Genomic DNA, 17278 nt, shown 5'->3' with positions numbered 1-17278 from the left:
TAAAACACACCTAAGATAACAGTGCTGTGTTTGTCTACAAATCCATCCCTGTGTCCCTGTGAAGCCCCTTGGATCCTAGGTCCAGACTGTACTCTGCATTTCAACGTCTCTCTAAGCAATGCCCCTGTCATTCCGCTGAAAGATACCAGTGCATCAGTGGGCAGTAAAGGCTTTGGCATTTGGCAGTTGAGTGATGACACACAGCCATGGGTGTCCGCAAGGAGGGGCAAGGGAGGGCAAGTGCCCCCACCTGGAAATTTCCTGGCCTGCTCTAAGAGGGGAATCTATGGGGACCCTGCTCTAAAGGGAGATCTATGGGGGACCCTGGCCTGCCCTAAAGGGGATCTATGGGGATCCTTGCCTGCTCTAAATGGGGGTCACATTGGCTATATATATATATATATATATATATATATATATATATATATATATTCTTTGCAGGGAGTGCCTGGAGTACCTGGTGGTGCAGGAAAACCTAGTAGCACGGGGAATATAGGTGAAAAGGTAAGACTAAAGAGGGATCTATGGGGACCCTGGCCTGCTCTAGAGGGGGATCTGTGGGGAAACTTCTCTAAAGGGGATCTATGGGGGACCCTGGACTGCTCTAAAGGGGGATCTATGGGGGCAAAAAGGGGCGGAGCACGGGTGACCTTAAAATGATGCCCCCCGCCCCAAAAAAAAAGTTCTGCTGACGCCCATGGACACAGCCTAAAGTAAATTATACTGTACTTCATTTTAAAACTTTAAAATTACATGTGCTGCATAGAAGACGCCACAAATGCAACTGTTTTAGCTTTAATTTGGTCCTGGATTTCCTTGGCATGGCAGCTTAGCTTCACCAGCAGATATCCCCTTGTCTTTACAAGTTCTTCCATCACATCAACTTTACATTGTTTATCTGCCTAATAGAAGCTGCCGCATGATTCTCCTAGAATTGTTCCTCCCATAAGGGGAAGAGATTTGTTCTATGTATGTGGTGTTTTCTAAGAGCAGAGTGGAGGATGTTCTTTATGACCCTTACCCCCAGATAACAGCAGAGGAATTCAGAATCTTCTGAATTTATCCCTAGCCCAGTAAGAACTAATTCCCATGGACCTCAAAGAGGGTGTTTGGCGGGCATCTTTAGTGCCTACCAACTGCCAAATGGCTCTATACATCACCTTTACTAGGCATTGCTTTGCAATTTAACAAACCAACTGATGCATGCAACATTCAGGCCACACTATTCCATTCATTTCCATTGCCCCCCTTCAGTTGGCAAGTGGTGACAGGGTGGGCCAAATGTACCTGCTTGGAATTGCTATTTGCTCATTCATACTCATGTTCTGCATGAACTTAACCTAACATTAACTGCCTTCATCATAGTTGGTTGAATGTGCTGGAGCATCATTTTATGTGTAGGAAAGCTCCTGCACCTAACTCACCTTAACCTTGCCACAGGGGAGTTTAAAGGTGTGGATAGGCAGGGCAGAACTTTTTGTGAAATACACTAAAACCTTCAACTTGATCACAACAAAAGCTGAGCCAGCCTTCCCTGCTTCTTGGCAGCTTTCTGTATGCTGCAATGTAATAGGTGTACATTAAGGTTAGGCGGCACTGGGTGTCTTTGTGGGACTCCCCAAGCCTCATATTGTGTGATGTTGCATGAATAGCTATCACAGTGCAAACCCCACTGCCTATGTACCAACCCAACAGTACAGTTAAGTAAAAACCCCTCTCAGGCAGGCTGCAAACTAACCCATCTCAATTGCTGCATTTGTATTTCCCCCTCTCATTTGCAATGTCAGACCACTCATTGACTGCTGCCCATGTAGCTGCACCTAATATAAAATAATGATAACTACCTTTCCAACAACAAATAGAATTGTTGCACCGTAAGGGTCCTTAAGACCGTTGCATTGTGTTACCATTTTGAATGAACCGCCAATGAACCTACATAGTGTTACCATTTTGAGTGGACCACCAATGAACCTACTTAGTGGTACCATTTTGAATGGGCCACCAATAAACCTACATAGAGGTACTGTTTTGAATGGAACTCCAATGAACCTACATAGAGGTACTGTTTTGAATGGAACTCCAATGAAGTTTCACAGTGGCACTATTTTAAGTGGAACTCCAGTGAGCCTATAGTGTGCACCAAAACACACCTCCATTTCAGCCACACCACAATGCACAGATGGTTCATATCTGTGCATTGTGGTGCACTGCCTTGGAAAAAAAAAAGGTGCAAGTCTTGTAAAACCTGCATTGTCGCCCATTAACAACCCTTTTAAAATGAAAAAGAGCTGGTTCACACTACTCCGACTTGGGACACGACTTGTGTGCCCTCAAGTCGCCCCAAGTCTCTTGTCATCACAAATTCAATGTAAATGAATGAGAGCGGTCTTAATATGTACTAATGAAGTCGCTCCGACTTCAGAAAAGGTTCCTGTACTACTTCAAGGCGACCTCTATCCGACTTCTGCACATAAACTTCAATGGGAGTCGCCTCTAAGTCGGATCCTTATCTATTTTCAAGGGACTGTGATGAGACTTTCCAGGAAGAAGAAAAAGATTAGCCAGACATTCCCCACAGACAAAGTCGCCTATCATGTCTCTTCAAAGTAGTGCACAAGTCTCTTCCAAGTCTCTAAACAAGTCTCTTCAAAGTCACGCTAAAAAGTCGAATTTCTGGTCGCGGTAGTGTGAACTGGCTCTAAGATGAATGTGGTAGCACATTGCAACAATTTGCATTGCATCATGTGATCAGTGGAGCAGAAGGAGGGATGTGCGTAAATAACAGCGACCTCCAGGGCCAGATGCTGCTAATCAGAGAAAAACATTTCTAGCAAAAAGAGATTTTTCCAGGTGGAAAGGGTAAAGCAGGCCTTGTGGCATGTATAATTTTCCATGTTAAGTGCACGCAAGTTACTTAATGTGCAAATTATATACTTACATGTAATTATTACCTCTCATGAAGATCACAGTAATGGACTTCCCCCTCTGACAGTGTCTTCATCTTTCTTAATGTCCAGAAGTCCAGATCCATCTTTTTTAGATATCCTCTACGGTCAAGTTGGCTATGAGATGAAAGTTATGTAAAGCTTGATGCCGGTGCAAATCTTGGCTGTTTTTACAAATGTCTGACACAGATAACCCCCTGCTGTAGCCTCTTACCTTGTGACTTAAAGAGGTTGTAAACTCGTTTCAAAGTTTTTGTTTTTTTTTACAACCTGCAAGAGAAACACATAATGAGCTAGTATGCATCGCATACTAGCTCATTATGAAATACTTACCTTACAACGAGCCCCCGCCGTGCCGTTCACTCACCTGTATGACGGGCGACATGTTCAGTCGCCCGTCTTCCGGAATCGCGGCATCCGGCCATCTGATTGGCCGGAGCCGCGGTGACGTCACTCCCGCACACGCGTGCGGGAGCCGACGGTCACGGCACGGGACTCTGAAGGAACGGCACGAGCGGCCGGTCCTTCAGAGCGCATGTGCCAGTGACATCACTGGCTGCATGAAAGGTAAATATCTCCTAAACGGTGCATGTTCAGGAGATATTTACAGTACCTATAGGTAAGCCTTAATATAGGCTTATCTATAGGTACAACTTGCCGAGGAGGGTTTACTTCCTCTTTAAAGTAAAAGTTTAGATGTAAAGTCTAACTCAGCCATTCTCAACCAGTGGAACCCTAGGGTTCCTCCAGAGGTTGCTAGGTGCTTTTTGAGCTGTGACTGATTGACCTTCCATTTGATGGTGACTCCATAGGTCAAGGGTCAATGCCACTTGGCAGAGCCAGCTGCATGACAACAATGATCTTGTTAGCTGTCTGTAAAGGTGGCATTCTGACCACCACCACAAAGAGGACATTCTTTCCACTAGCCACCGATAAAGGGACCCTTTTCCCACTGACCACCAATTAATTTGTTTTTGGAAGGTTTCCCTGAGATCTGAAAATTATTTCAAGGGTTCCTGTGGGGTTAAAAGGTTGAGAAAGACTGGTCCAACTGATCACTATGGGAGGTGAGATTAAAGAAATGCTTAATTTTGCCTACAAGAGGATGTTGAGATCATTCTCTCAGATTCCTTCACTTAGCTTAGGTGAACTTGGCTAGAGCTTAAAGACAGGCTTTGAATGATGAAAGGCTCAGCTTTTTAAAGATTTATACTGTTGTTTATTGGGACATCAGCATAAATAATACCTAGACCAGCAGTAATGACAGTCTAGAATTGCTAAAGTCTCGTACACACGCATCGATTATTGGCCGGCAATTTTTGGCCAACGTCCGATCTGCCGATTTTTGGCTTGTTAGTATGATGCTTCCGACAACCGACTCCGACTTTTTGGCCGAAAAAAATCTGGTGTGCAGGCTATAAAATTTTTGTTGGCCGTCAACACAACGGCCGATTTTCCGTCAGTCAGTACAGATTTCGGCAGACAAAAATCTGATGAGCAAGACGGCATGCTCAGAGAAGAAAAAACACACGGAAAGTAAACCAGCACATGACATCACTTCTGAAGTAGATTTTTGTTGGCCGAGAAAATTTGTGTGCAGTCTAGGCACATTCCAACCAACAAAACACCACTCTGGACAAAAGTCGGACGATCGGTTGTCCGAGAATCGTTGCTTGGGTATGAGGCATTACCTTTTGGTGTCCACAGCCCTTAGAAATCAGGCATTGACTTCCTCATCCACCCTAACATGCACTTATGGGTTATGGGGAAGCAGGATCTGCCACCTGCTGTACAATATACCCTACAAGAGAGATCATCACAACTCTCTTGTACCCTCTTGTACTCTCTCACACCTTGCTATTTTGTACCCTCTTGTACTCTCTTGTACCTTGTTATCTTGTACCCTGTTGTCCCCTTCTGTTCTTGGCTTGGCTATGAAAAGCTGGACTAAACTTTTCAGGTATGCACCCAATCCAGGTGGTACATACAGTATGTGAATGAAAATTACAACGGAGAAGCCACTAAAGGGGGACTGATGCGCAATTTCTGTTTCCTAGACCCTTAGTGGATTTTCCGTAGGAATACACAAAACTTAAAGGATAATGCATTTATACAGTAATTCAGTACCAAAAAACACGCTGACCGAAAATGTACAGCAGAGCTTGATATAGCTAGTTTAGAATATCCTCAGACCTCAGCAACAGGGCAATTGCTCTGGTATTCTTGCCCCTCCTATATCGCACAGAACTGTCCCCAGTATCCCAAGGGAATATCAGCAGTTAATGGGCATGAAGGCAGCAGAACAGTTGTTTTGTTGCTGAGGTCCAAAGATGTTCTAAACTTTAGTAACGTCTCCACAGGAACATATGGTTAATTTATATTCATATGTACCACCTGGATTGGGTACATACCTGAAAAGCTCAGCTAAGATTTTGAGAGCCATGCCAAGGACAGATGGAGATAACAGGGTACAAGAGGATACAAGATAACAGGTACAAAAGAGCTGTGAAGATGTACAGTATCTTGTAGAGTAGAATATACAGCATGTGCCCGATCCTGCTTCCCTGTAACCATGCCAGGGTAACAAGGAACCCATGAAGATCCTGTTGGAGAACGATTTCTTTCCAGCCAAGCTAAATTAACAAAAAATGTTTTGAATGGATATTAGCTTTTAGGATCCTGACAGGAGCCAATTCTGGTTTACCAGCAAGTAGAGGGAGCATGCTGAACAGGTACAACCATATGACTGTGTTTTACACCTTATGCTCCCCCTCTCTGATCCACCTATGAGCTTTGAGCAGTGTTTCCCTTTAAATTAACACTTGCGATGGTGCAGCCTTCACAGCAGGCAGCTATGAACACAGATATGTTGTAGCTGTATCACTTTCTAACGGTGTGATTTCTATTATTTGTACATTTTTGTATGTTCTGCACACAATGATGGCTTCTATTAAAATTGATACTGTCTTGTAATAATGCTTTGCAGTTGTTTCTGGGTGCACATTCACCATTTGGATATAACAGTATACGAATAGGAAAAATATTAAATTTTTTGGATCCTCGAATTACATCATTGCACCAAATGCAAGCACAGATATTACTTTGTAAACGTAGGGGCAAGATCATCACTGTGCTGTACATAGCCTGTGCAGAGAGCAGAGCTGTTGGAGGGGCCCAGTAGGGCCATCCGCTACAGGCTGCCTTGAGAAAACTACAGAAGGAGGTGGAGACAAGACCAGTCATCCTGCATAGGGAAACAGAGCAGCAGTGACCAGTCTTTATTACAGGAGACTCCTTCTCAGGAGCAAAGTTCAGGAGTTGTTTCCTTCTGGATTGCAGCACAGATCTGGAAACATGACACAGAAGACACCAAGATTAAATCAAGAATACACATGGCTCTTGTGTATAGGCAATGTTTGTTAGACTGTAGTTCAACTCTAACCCTCCCACCCCCACTTTGCCAAGCTCTGGCATCCCTTTAACTGGGTGTGTATTCCTTATGCTGGGGGTGGGGGGCAGCCTGATCGCATGACCACCGTGATTGGCTGACACAGTGGTCACATGATTGTGAGCCGGTGTTCCGTGAAAAAACCATACCCGTGAGAAAACCATACCCTCATCACTTCCGGTGCTCCTACGGAGGGTATGGATTTCTCACGGTAGTTCCATTTGCGGCGCTTCGATTAAAACAGCTCCACTGCAACATAAATCATCTCCGCTCCTTCCCCTGTCACTTCCCTGATCTCCGGTAATAAATATAAAAGCGGATCACGGAGCCGCGATCGCCGTCATTTACCTCTCATACTCCCGCCGCCGCTTTTATATTTATTACCGGAGATGAGGGAAGTGACAGCGATAGGTGAGGAGATGATTTATGTTGCAGCCGAACTGTTTTAACGTACCCGCCGCAAGCATTAGATTTCACACAGTGCCGTGAGTTTTTCCTAACCTCTGAGCATGCGCACTAGTCAAATTCTTTGATTGTCAATTAGGTATCCGGGGCTCTGAGCATGCGCACTGCTGCGCTGCTCAGCTGTTTCCCACAGGAAGTGATGAGGGTATGGTTTCTTCACGGGGTATGGAATTCTAACGTTACACCGGTCCTGCCAGCTCCTGATCATTACTGGAAACTGTAAGCTGTCTATGACAGCTTGGTCACTCTGCTGGGAGCACATAGTAAGTGCGCTCTCAGCACAGAAACCTCGGCCGTCCATGGATGCATATTAGCAGTGTGTGGGCGTTTAGGACCATCCACTTTGCCACCATACTAATGAGTTACATGGACGGAAAAAGGTTAAATAGTTTAGTACACATAGACAATTTTTTTTTTAAAACATTTAATATAAAAAGTCTTTAAAAAAGTAAGAAACACAGATTTCAAACATTTAGGTATAAAACAAAATAATTGGGAAATATTTACACCAGGAGGTTCTATGTACAAAATGACACCGAGGTTAGCAATAGAATGAGAATAAAAAATGGAACAAGAAGGAATCAGTTGATTTATATTTGGGTTTTCCATCTCTATCCTTGAGGTCAGTCCACCAAGACATCTCTGTCCTAGAGGTTAGTCCGTCAAGACATCGCTGTCCTTGAGGTTAGTCCACCAAGGCATCTCTGCCCTTGAGGTCAGTCCACCAGGACATCTCTGTCCTTGAGGTCAGTCCACCAAGACATCTATGTCCTTGAGGTCAGTCCATCAAGACATCTCTGTTGTTGAGGTCAGTCCATCAGGACATCTCTGCCCTTGAGGTCAGTCCATCAGGACATCTCTGTTCTTGAGGTCAGTCCATCAGGACATCTCCGTCCTTGAGGTCAGTCCATCAGGACATCTCTGTTCTTAGGGTCAGTCCATCAGGACCTCTCTGTTCTTGAGGTCAGTCCATCAGGACATCTCTGTCCTTGAGGTCAGTCTACCAAGACATCTCTGGCCTTGAAGTCAGTCCATCAGGACATCGCTGTTTTTGGTAAATAATTTTGCGTCACATAAACCACTATCTTCAGAGTTGTGATCTCTGCACCCGTGTTTCTAACTCCAGCCACAGCTTTGTGTTTTGAGCTGGTTCTGCTCTCTTTCATATATTAATATTACAATGTGGAGTATGCAGAAGCAGGAGCAATGGGCAGAAGACATGGGAAATACAGCGGGGAAACCTTCTTAGGGGAGTCCATAACAAGCCAATGGATGATTCAACATGCTTGCATCAACACATACATGAAATACAAGTTTGGGAAAACTTTCCCTTTAAGGGTAACCGTGCAAATCTCCAGCAAGTATGAATTGGTGGCATTAATGGGAGATTACTAGAGTGTACAATTGCCCCTCACCAGCTTGCCTCTGATTCAGTTTTGGAGTGTATTGAATATAGTGCTTACCAATTCTATACAACTTTACAGAGATCATTCACTGCAATTCCTACCCCAAGGAGTTGACAAACTAATGTCACCGTTGCAGTCAGATAGAAACCCATTTTAGTGCCAATTTTTGTGAAAGCCAATTCATGTTTTTGATAGGTAGCAGGATAATGGAGATCCTAGAAATACATTGTAAAAATACCAGGTTGTAAGACCTCACTGTTAGATATAATATCACAAAAAAAATCTTGACTTGCTGAAGGTTTGTTCAATTCCCTTTGAAGGAAACCTGCCATGAGAAAAATGAATAGTTTGCCAATGCAAACTTCTGAAATTTCTAGTTTCTTGGGTGTCTTTGGCCTCAGTATTTGCTGAGTCTCTCGTCTGAAACAATGGTGCAGAAGTTGCAGTCAGTACTCTTCGCACAATGTTCTTGTTCAAGGTAAGTGACCCAAGAGTTAGTTCACCTTTACCAAACAACTGCCTGAAAAACATCTTAGCAATGAGGCAGAACAATGGGGCACCATCTCCAGGAATTTTTCGGTCAGACTCCTGGAGGTACGTAAATGGCCTACACCTATAGCAAGGGCATTATCCAACTTTGGTCAAAGCCACACAGTTTGTTTTTATCTTCAGGTGCCCCTTGCCTGCATAGACAGTTTTTTGGTAAAGATGAACTAACCCTTTACGCCGAGAGAGTTGCAAGACAGCCAAGCAACTTGCAATTTCAGAAGTGGACCATCAGTGATAGCCTTTGTAAATCTTTTGTCACAGGTTTCCATGAAGGAGGATACAAGTTGTAAGTTAATACATTCTGATAATCTGAACGTCCAATATATTCAAGCACTGAAACATATCGATATCACATAATTGGTTCATAATGTTATAAAATCCAATGACCACATTCATTATTTACAGAAATATCTGGCAGTGTTCAGCTCAAAAATCATACAGTGTTGTTATATTTACAGTTCATGTTCTTGACAACATACACAGTTTTCTGGAGACTAAAGTCACCCCAAAATTATATTTTAGTTATGGAAGGAAAATGTTGGTCAGAATCCCTTCATATATATGTCTTAAAGGACAGCTTCACCTTAAAAAAAAAACAGCCCACCCTCTATAGTCCTCTAAATTAATCTCAGCTAGATTCCCCCCACCCTCCAAGTGCCTACTTCCCTCTTCCTGACATCTGGTTTTTACAGCCTCTTTACAGAAATCATCTGCATTGATGCCGATAACTATGGAGTAAGACCCTATAGAGTAGACAGAAGCTGTACTTGCATCTATAGTGTAGGCGTAGGTTGCCATTAAAGTCAATAGAGAGTTACTGTACAGTCGACACCAAACTGCATCCCACGGGCTGGATGTGGAACTTTGCTAGCCTTCATCTGGCCCTTGGGGACCTATTCCTTCCACTGACACCAATGATGAGGCATCATTCCTTCCACTGAAACCAATAACCACACACTATTACACCTACTGAAACCAATGATGGGGCCCTATTCCTACAACCAACAACAATGATGGACACTATTCCTCCTACTGACAATTGCTATGGAATTTTTTATAAATTTTTTCTCCCAGGGACCACAAAGCCTGAGGCATTGTTTACTCCTACTGATGTTTGGCCATTTTTTACTCCCACTGACCATAATCCCCCCCCCTTAACGTCTAAAGGACAGTAAACCGGCCCTTTGTTTTGAAAGCTTAACTCGAAAGTCGAACAAACCTAAAACAAAAGTTTTCAAATTAAACTCTACTAGTGTATAGCCAGCTAAGGTGGGGTACACACTAGTAGAAAATCTGCCGAAAATTCCCGCCCGAGGTAAAATCGTACGATTTTCGGCTAGTGTGTACATAACTTTCAGCAGCCGATGCCGACATTTTCAATGAAAAAAAAACGGAGGAAAAAAACACCAAAATTTTTATCGTCCGTCCCCAGACGACAATTTCCGTTTAATGTGTATGCAGTACGTCCGCGCATGATCTGAAGTTGGTGACGACCCGGAAATCTAGGAACAAACGTCCCAAAACAAAAAAAAAAAAAATCGGACGAGAAATTTCGTGAACATTATGCACTGTGAACTAAAACGGTTATGACCGCTGAGCAAGAGAGAGAAAAATCTGAGGATATTTCATCCGATTTTCGTCAAGTGTGTTCGAGCCTTAAGGCGAGTAAGGATTATTTCTTTGGGTTGGTGAGTGTGGGGAGGATTCTAGATAAGATTCGGTTAGGGAGCTAAGTAGTGGGATACATTTTAGGTTTATCTGTTTTTTAAGATATTCCTCTGCATTCTGCAAGCCAAGGAGAGAACAGGCAAATAGAGACCCCCTTTGTATTAGTAATGCAGGTAGATGTAGATGTGTGGCTGCCAGCAGACATAAGGCACCAATGAAGGACTCAACCTTCCATTGTGGTTCCATAACTGAAACGCCTGTTACAAATGACCTGATCCATTACTGTCGTCAGATGCCGCGGTTCACTTCACTTTCTTCACTTTTATTTTATTGTCAGAGTTACATATTTCTTATTTGCGGAAGACTTTTTCTCAGCCACATGCAAGTCCACATCTTCCATCATGAAGACCAGTTACTAGCACTGGGAGTAAACAGGGGCTGGAAAATGACCACAGAGGCTGTTCTGGTAAATGTTCGGTGAGGGAGGAGGACTTTCCTCCCCAGATTCAGACATCTCAAGGTAGGCATATTTCAGAGGCTGGCGAGGAGGAATTGAGCGGGTTCTGGGGGTTAAAAGTCCATCACATGTCTCTAAAACTGTGTACTCAAAACTGGATGCAGGGCTGTGCTTCCCTTCCTCTGAATTTAGAGAGTCCTCTCTAAAAATGGGCCTACAGATAGGCAGACCTTTCAGTGCCATTATCTCAGTGCCATCTTTGACTGGCTCCTCTGCAGTAGTCAGCTGCCTTACCTCCTCTGACTCCACTGGACTTCCCTCTGTCTCTTGTGGCCTTCCCTCTCTCCCGATGATCTTCCCCTCATCTGCTGGGTTGGACTGAGCTCTCAGTACATTGTCTTGTCTTGAAAATACCATCCATGAGATCAAAGGTGGTAAAATATTCTCATCCAAAGCAACATAGCTATCTTTCGGTGGTAGTGGTACAGGAGGCAAGAAGGATGGAGGAGCGTTGGGAAGTTCTGATAATACTTCCAGCGTTGTGATGGGACCTTCATGAAAGATATTTCTTGAGATCCACATAAGGTACGAGTCCGTCTGGCCTAGCCATGTCTGCAAATGAATGACAGAGCAAATGCCTAGTTAATATCCAAATGAAGAAACCAAAACCATTTAGCTTTATTAATAACATTTAAAAAAAAAAAAAATTCTATTGACTCTCATGGATCAACTTCACCCTTCCATGTCGCACTGAGAGAAGAAAGGGAGGAATAAGATTGTTTGCTAAGAGTATAAAGCAAAGTACTTCCTGTGCTTGATACCTACATACTGTAATAAAGGCCTTATTAATTTATAACACTCCCTGGCATAGTTACCTTAAAATTCCCTTTATGGGTGGTGTAGAGTTCCTTAAAGTGGTGTTCTGGAGTTGGAATATCTGGCCACATCTTACTCTTGAGGAAACTACAAGTACAGACATGAGTCAGTTATGTAAGTGTGCAGCATGCAGTTATTATACATTACTTCTTCAATGGTTTCATTTACCTTCTTTGATAACCAACCACCATAAGGATGACAGTTAGTACCACAATGCCAGCAAAAACAAACAGCACGATGTGAATCTCATCAAACCCTTGAAAAAAAAAATCCAAAATGAATAATTAGTCATTTGGTTAGTCTTTTTTTTTTTGGTGTTTAATACCTGTTCTGGGATTACATATTGAAAGCTAAATTAAAGCCCAATTCCAGCCAATAGTATTTTAAGTCTTGAATAGATTTGGAGAGGGTTATAAGCTTTGTCAAGCTTTTATTGCTGTCTATGTCCCTGTTTCAGAGGAGTTAGACTTACAGTGCCTTGAAAAAGTATTCATACCCCTTGAAATTTTCCACATTTTGTGATGTAACAACCAAAAACGTAAATGTATTTTATTGGGATTTTATGTGATAGACCAACACAAAGTGGCACATAATTATGAAGTGGAAGAAAAAATGATAAATGGTTTTCAAATTTTTTTACAAATAATTATGTGAAAAGTGTGGCATGGATTTGTATTCAGCCCCCCCTAAGTCAATACTTTGTAGAACCACCTTTCCCTGCAATAACAGCTGCAAGACTTTTTGGGGATGTCTCTACCAGCTTTGCACATCTAGAGAGTGACATTTTTCCCATTCTTCTTTGCAAAATAGCCCAAGCTCTGTCAGATTGGATGGAGAGCGTCTGTGAACAGCATTTTTTAAGTCTTGCTGCAGATTCTCAATTGGATTTAGGTCTGGACTTTGACTGGGTCATTCTAACTCATTAATATACTTTGACCTAATGCCCCGTACACACGTGCAGATTATCTGAAGACTTTTGTCTTCAGATTTACCTTTTCTATGTAGTGCAAGGGCCTGCCGGATTGCATACAAATTGAAAGTGTTTAGGTTTGACCTCATATTATATGGTTTTGGTAAGTCTACAGACAAAAGTCTTCAGATAATCTGCACGTGTGTACGGGGCATTAACCATTCCATTGTAGCTCTGGCTGTATGTTTAGGGTCGTTGTCCTGCTGGAAGGTGAACCTCTGCCCCAGTTTAAACTCTTTTGCAGACTCTAACAGGTTTTCTTCTAAGATTGCCATGTATTTGGCTACATCCATCTTTCCATCAACTCTGACCAGCTTCCCTGTCCCTGTTGAAGAAAAGCATCCCCACAACATGATGCTGCCACCACCATGATTCACGGTGGGGGTGGTGTGTTCAGGATTATGTGCAGTGTTAGTTTTCTGCCACACATAGCATTTTGCTATTAGACCAAAAAATTAAATATTGGTTTCATCTGACCAGAGCACCTTCTTCCACATGTTTGCTGTGTCCCCCACATGGCTTCTCGCAAACTGCAAACCGGACTTCTTATGGCTTTCTTTCAACAATGGCGTTCTTCTTGCCACTCTTTCATAAAGGCCAGATTTGTGGAGTGCACGACTAATAGTTCTCCTGTGGACAGATTCTCCCACCTGAGCTGTGGATCTCTGAAGCTCCTCCAGAGTTACCATGGGCAGCTTGGCTGCTTCTCTGATTAATGCTCTCCTTGTCCTCCCGCCTGTCAGTTTAGGTGGACGGCCATGTCTTGGTAGGTTTGTAGTTGTGCCATACTCTTTCCATTTTCAGATGATGGATTGAACAGTGCTCCGTGAGATGTTCAAAGCTTGGGATATTTTTTTTTATAACCTATCCCTGCTTTAAACTTCTCCACAACTTTATCCCTGACCTGTCTGGTGTGTTCCTTGGCCTTCATGATGCTGTTTGTTCACTAAGGTTCTCTAACCAACCTCTGTGGGCTTCACAGAACAGCTGTATTTATACTAAGATTAAATTACACACAGGTGTACTCTAGTTACTAATTAGGTGACTTCAGAAGGCAATCGGTTCCACTTGATCTTAGTTAGGGGTATCAGAGTAAAGGGGGCTGAATACAAATGCACGCCACACTTTTCACATATTTATTTGTTTATCATTTTCCTTACACTTCACAATTATGCGCCACTTTGTGTTTGTCTATCACATAAAATCCCAATAAAATACATTTATGTTTTTGATTGAAACATGACAAAATGTGGAAAATTCCAAGGGGTATGAATACTTTTTCAAGGCACTGTACATGGGATGCAACTTTAAGCTTCTTCCTAAAGCCTAGTTCACAATCAGAAAATCATACGAAAAATACCACTGAAGCGATCGTACGATAATCTTATCGTTAGTACCCAGCTTTCGAGAGCTGATCAAGACAGTTCATCTGAAATTATCCGAAAGAACAAACAGGAAAACTTTTCTCGTATGATACCAGATCATATGGTTTTCGCTTAATCAGTATTGTTTTCACCCGAAAATACAATACAATACATTACTTCCAAAGCTGTATTCTGTTGTACGAGAATTTTCGTAAATTGATTAACCTCTTCAATTTCGATATGAGAGTAACATGCAAAAAAAAGAAAGACCATTGTTTGTCCGATAATCTCATTGTGTGTATGATGATGTGCATGCATTTGTGTGCATTTTGGTGCATCTTGCTAGGGCAGCCCATTAACCACTTAAGGACCGCCCGCCGCAGTTACACTGTGGCAGGCAGCCCCTCCTGCATGAACCAAAGTAGGTATACCTGGGTCACGCGCCTGCAGCTAGGAGGCCAGCACGTGCCACCGCCGGCACGCTCCCGCCCCCACTCGGCAGCAAGGACTCCGATGCAAGGGGCAGGCGGATCCGATTGCCGCCTGACACCCGCGATTGTTACCCCGCTGAGAGAAAAGGACGGTCAGCTGTTGTAAACACAGCTGACCGTTCTTCTCTCTGGAATGATCACAGAGTGCCTGTGAGCCTTCTATATAGGATCACAGGTCTCTGTGATCATTTCACAAGCCCCGCCCCCATACAGATAGAATCACTCCCCTAGGCTCACATTTAACCCCTTGATCACCCACAGTATTAACCCCTTCCCTGTCAGTGTCGTTATTACAGTATTTTTAGCACTGATTACTGTAGTAATGTCACTGGTCCCCCCAAAAGTGTCAAAAATGTCAGTTAGGGGTCCGATCTGTCTGCCGCAATGTCACAATCCCATTAAAAATCTTGGATCACTGCCATTATTAGTAAAAAAATGAAAATCATAAAAATGACATAAATCTTTCCTGTAGTTAGTAGACGCGATAACTTTTGCGCAAACCAATCAAAATACGCTTATTGTGATTTTGTTTAACCACAAATATGTAGCAGAAAACAAATTGGCCTAAAATATTAAACATTTTTGATTTTTAATTTTTTTTTTGGGAATGTTATGTAGCAGAATGTGAAAAATATATATATATATATTTTCAGAATTGTCACTCTTTTTTGTTTATAGCGCAAAAAATAAAAATCGCACAGGTGATCAAATACCACCAAAAGAAAGCTCTATTTGTGGGAAAAAAAGGGCATCAATTTTATTTGGGTACAGCATTGCACGACCGCGCAATTTTCCGTTCAAGTAACGCAGAGCCGAATCGCAAAAAATGGCCTGGTCATTAAGGGGGCAAATCCTTCCGGTCCAGAAGGGGTTAATTTCCATTGGCTACCATAGGTATGAAAACTGCATCTTGCAAGCACATTTTTTTAAAATGGCGCCACACCGAAATTCATAGTTCTTTGTTACCATGCGTTTGGCGTGTGATTTCACATGCACATTAGTAAAGTGCATTGAGATGAAAATAAAAATGAATAGCACATTAATTGCATGCAAAAGGGATGCATTATTTTTGTGCGCTGTGGGAATGCACACAATTTTGCATGCATTCCTGCATCGCACAAATGTGAACCCAGCCTTGGAACACATAGAAGGGGATTAGAGAATAATATGGCTCATGTATTTGGACAAACTCACCACTGGATGTCTGATAAGTAGTAACGGCCCAAACGCTCCAATACCCATCATGTGGATAGTCAGCTTTCGTTCTCACACTAATTGTATACTCAGAATTACTTTTAATGTCGTCAAGAAAAAGCGTCACAAAGCCATCCTCTGAATCCACCTAAAATGAAGAAATGACACTGTCTATAAAATTATACTAATACCCAGGCTGTGTAGATTTATACCAAATGTACTGTTATATATGGTACTTGTGTGCAACAAGTTTTAGTAAATTGTTTTTAAAGGGGTTGTAAACCCCCCTTAATGACTTTTGCCTATTGGTAAGCCTATAAAAAGGCCTACCTATAGGTACTGTAAATACCTCCTAAACTTGCACCGTTTAGGAGATATTTGCATTGCATGCAGCCGATGACGTCATCGGCGCATGCGCCCTGAAGGAACTGCCACCCGCGCCGTTCCTTCAGAGCCCTGTGCCATGAACGGCGGCTCCCCCGCGCATGCGTGGGAGTGATGTAATTGCGCCTCCGGCCAATCAGATGGCCAGAGAACGCGAACCAGGAAGAAGGACGGCCCGAAGATGTCGGCTGTCTCAGCGGGGAGCGGGCGGCACTTCAGGGCTTCGTTCTAAGGTAAGTATTTCATAATGAGCTAGTATGTGATGCATACTAGGTCATTATGCCTTTGTCTTTCAGGTTTTTCTTTTTTTCATTTTTTTTTCTGAGGTTTACAAACTCTTTAAAGTGGTTGTAAACCTCAGAAATGAAATATAAACAAAGCATATGCCTCTATAGTGTGTACTCACTCTAGAGCACTAAGTGTAATTTCCGACTGCTGCTTTGTTCCTCTGCTATCAGCATGAATCACTTCTGACAAGTTTGCCTGACACCAAGAGAAAAATGGTGACAGACGAGGGACCTCCAGCTGATTGACAGCCTCAGCTCTGTTCCTGTGTGCTGAGTGAAAAGGAAGGGGGGGGGGGTATCCCTTTCCTCCAATCAGCTCCTCACTGAGCTCTGCAGAGTGTAATTTCAGCTCTCTGCTCCCTTTTTTTCTGAACTCTCAGACATGCTTTCTAAATTTAGCACTTTGAACGGATGTACAGTAGAGAAGAGAAGACTGCAGATAAACAGGAACAATTTATGTAGGAGGATTTGTTTAATCTCTGTGTATCACCTGAGGATAGCCCCTTCACTGGGTATATGTAAGGGTTTACAACCACTTTAATGAAATATTGTACGGTTTATACATGTGATAGAGGTATTGAAACGAAAAAAAAAGTGTTTGGCGCGGGGTCAGCTTTTTTTCTTGACATAGCAATGGAAAATCTCCTTTATTTAAGAATCACATGAGTAAAAATCCCATATCCACAGACAAGGTAGAGAGCATTAGTAGAAAAACAGCTATCCTAGTAGTCTGCTATGAATAAGGGTTGAGTGAGTGTGAAACGCGTTAACTAT

The 17278-nt window shown here is 42.7% G+C and overlaps 1 protein-coding gene across 1 annotated transcript in view; it reads right to left on the bottom strand.

Moving 5' to 3' along the window:
• Positions 1–10708: 10708 nt before the first annotated feature.
• The window catches only part of EPOR (erythropoietin receptor), a gene marked incomplete at its 5' end in the record, with an annotated part of 46130 nt that continues 39560 nt past the window's right edge, over positions 10709–17278 (bottom strand). Inside the window, 4 exon segments of the mRNA XM_082253730.1 lie at positions 10709–11550; positions 11814–11901; positions 11983–12070; positions 15834–15981. Of these exon segments, the coding sequence (XP_082109856.1) occupies positions 10897–11550; positions 11814–11901; positions 11983–12070; positions 15834–15981 (978 nt within the window). The 3' untranslated portion in view covers positions 10709–10896.

This window comes from Pelophylax lessonae (assembly GCF_965119305.1).
Source record: "Pelophylax lessonae genome assembly, chromosome: 4".
NCBI classification, from domain to species: Eukaryota; Metazoa; Chordata; class Amphibia; order Anura; family Ranidae; genus Pelophylax; species Pelophylax lessonae.
This window is presented reverse-complemented; position numbering and strand designations above follow the sequence as displayed.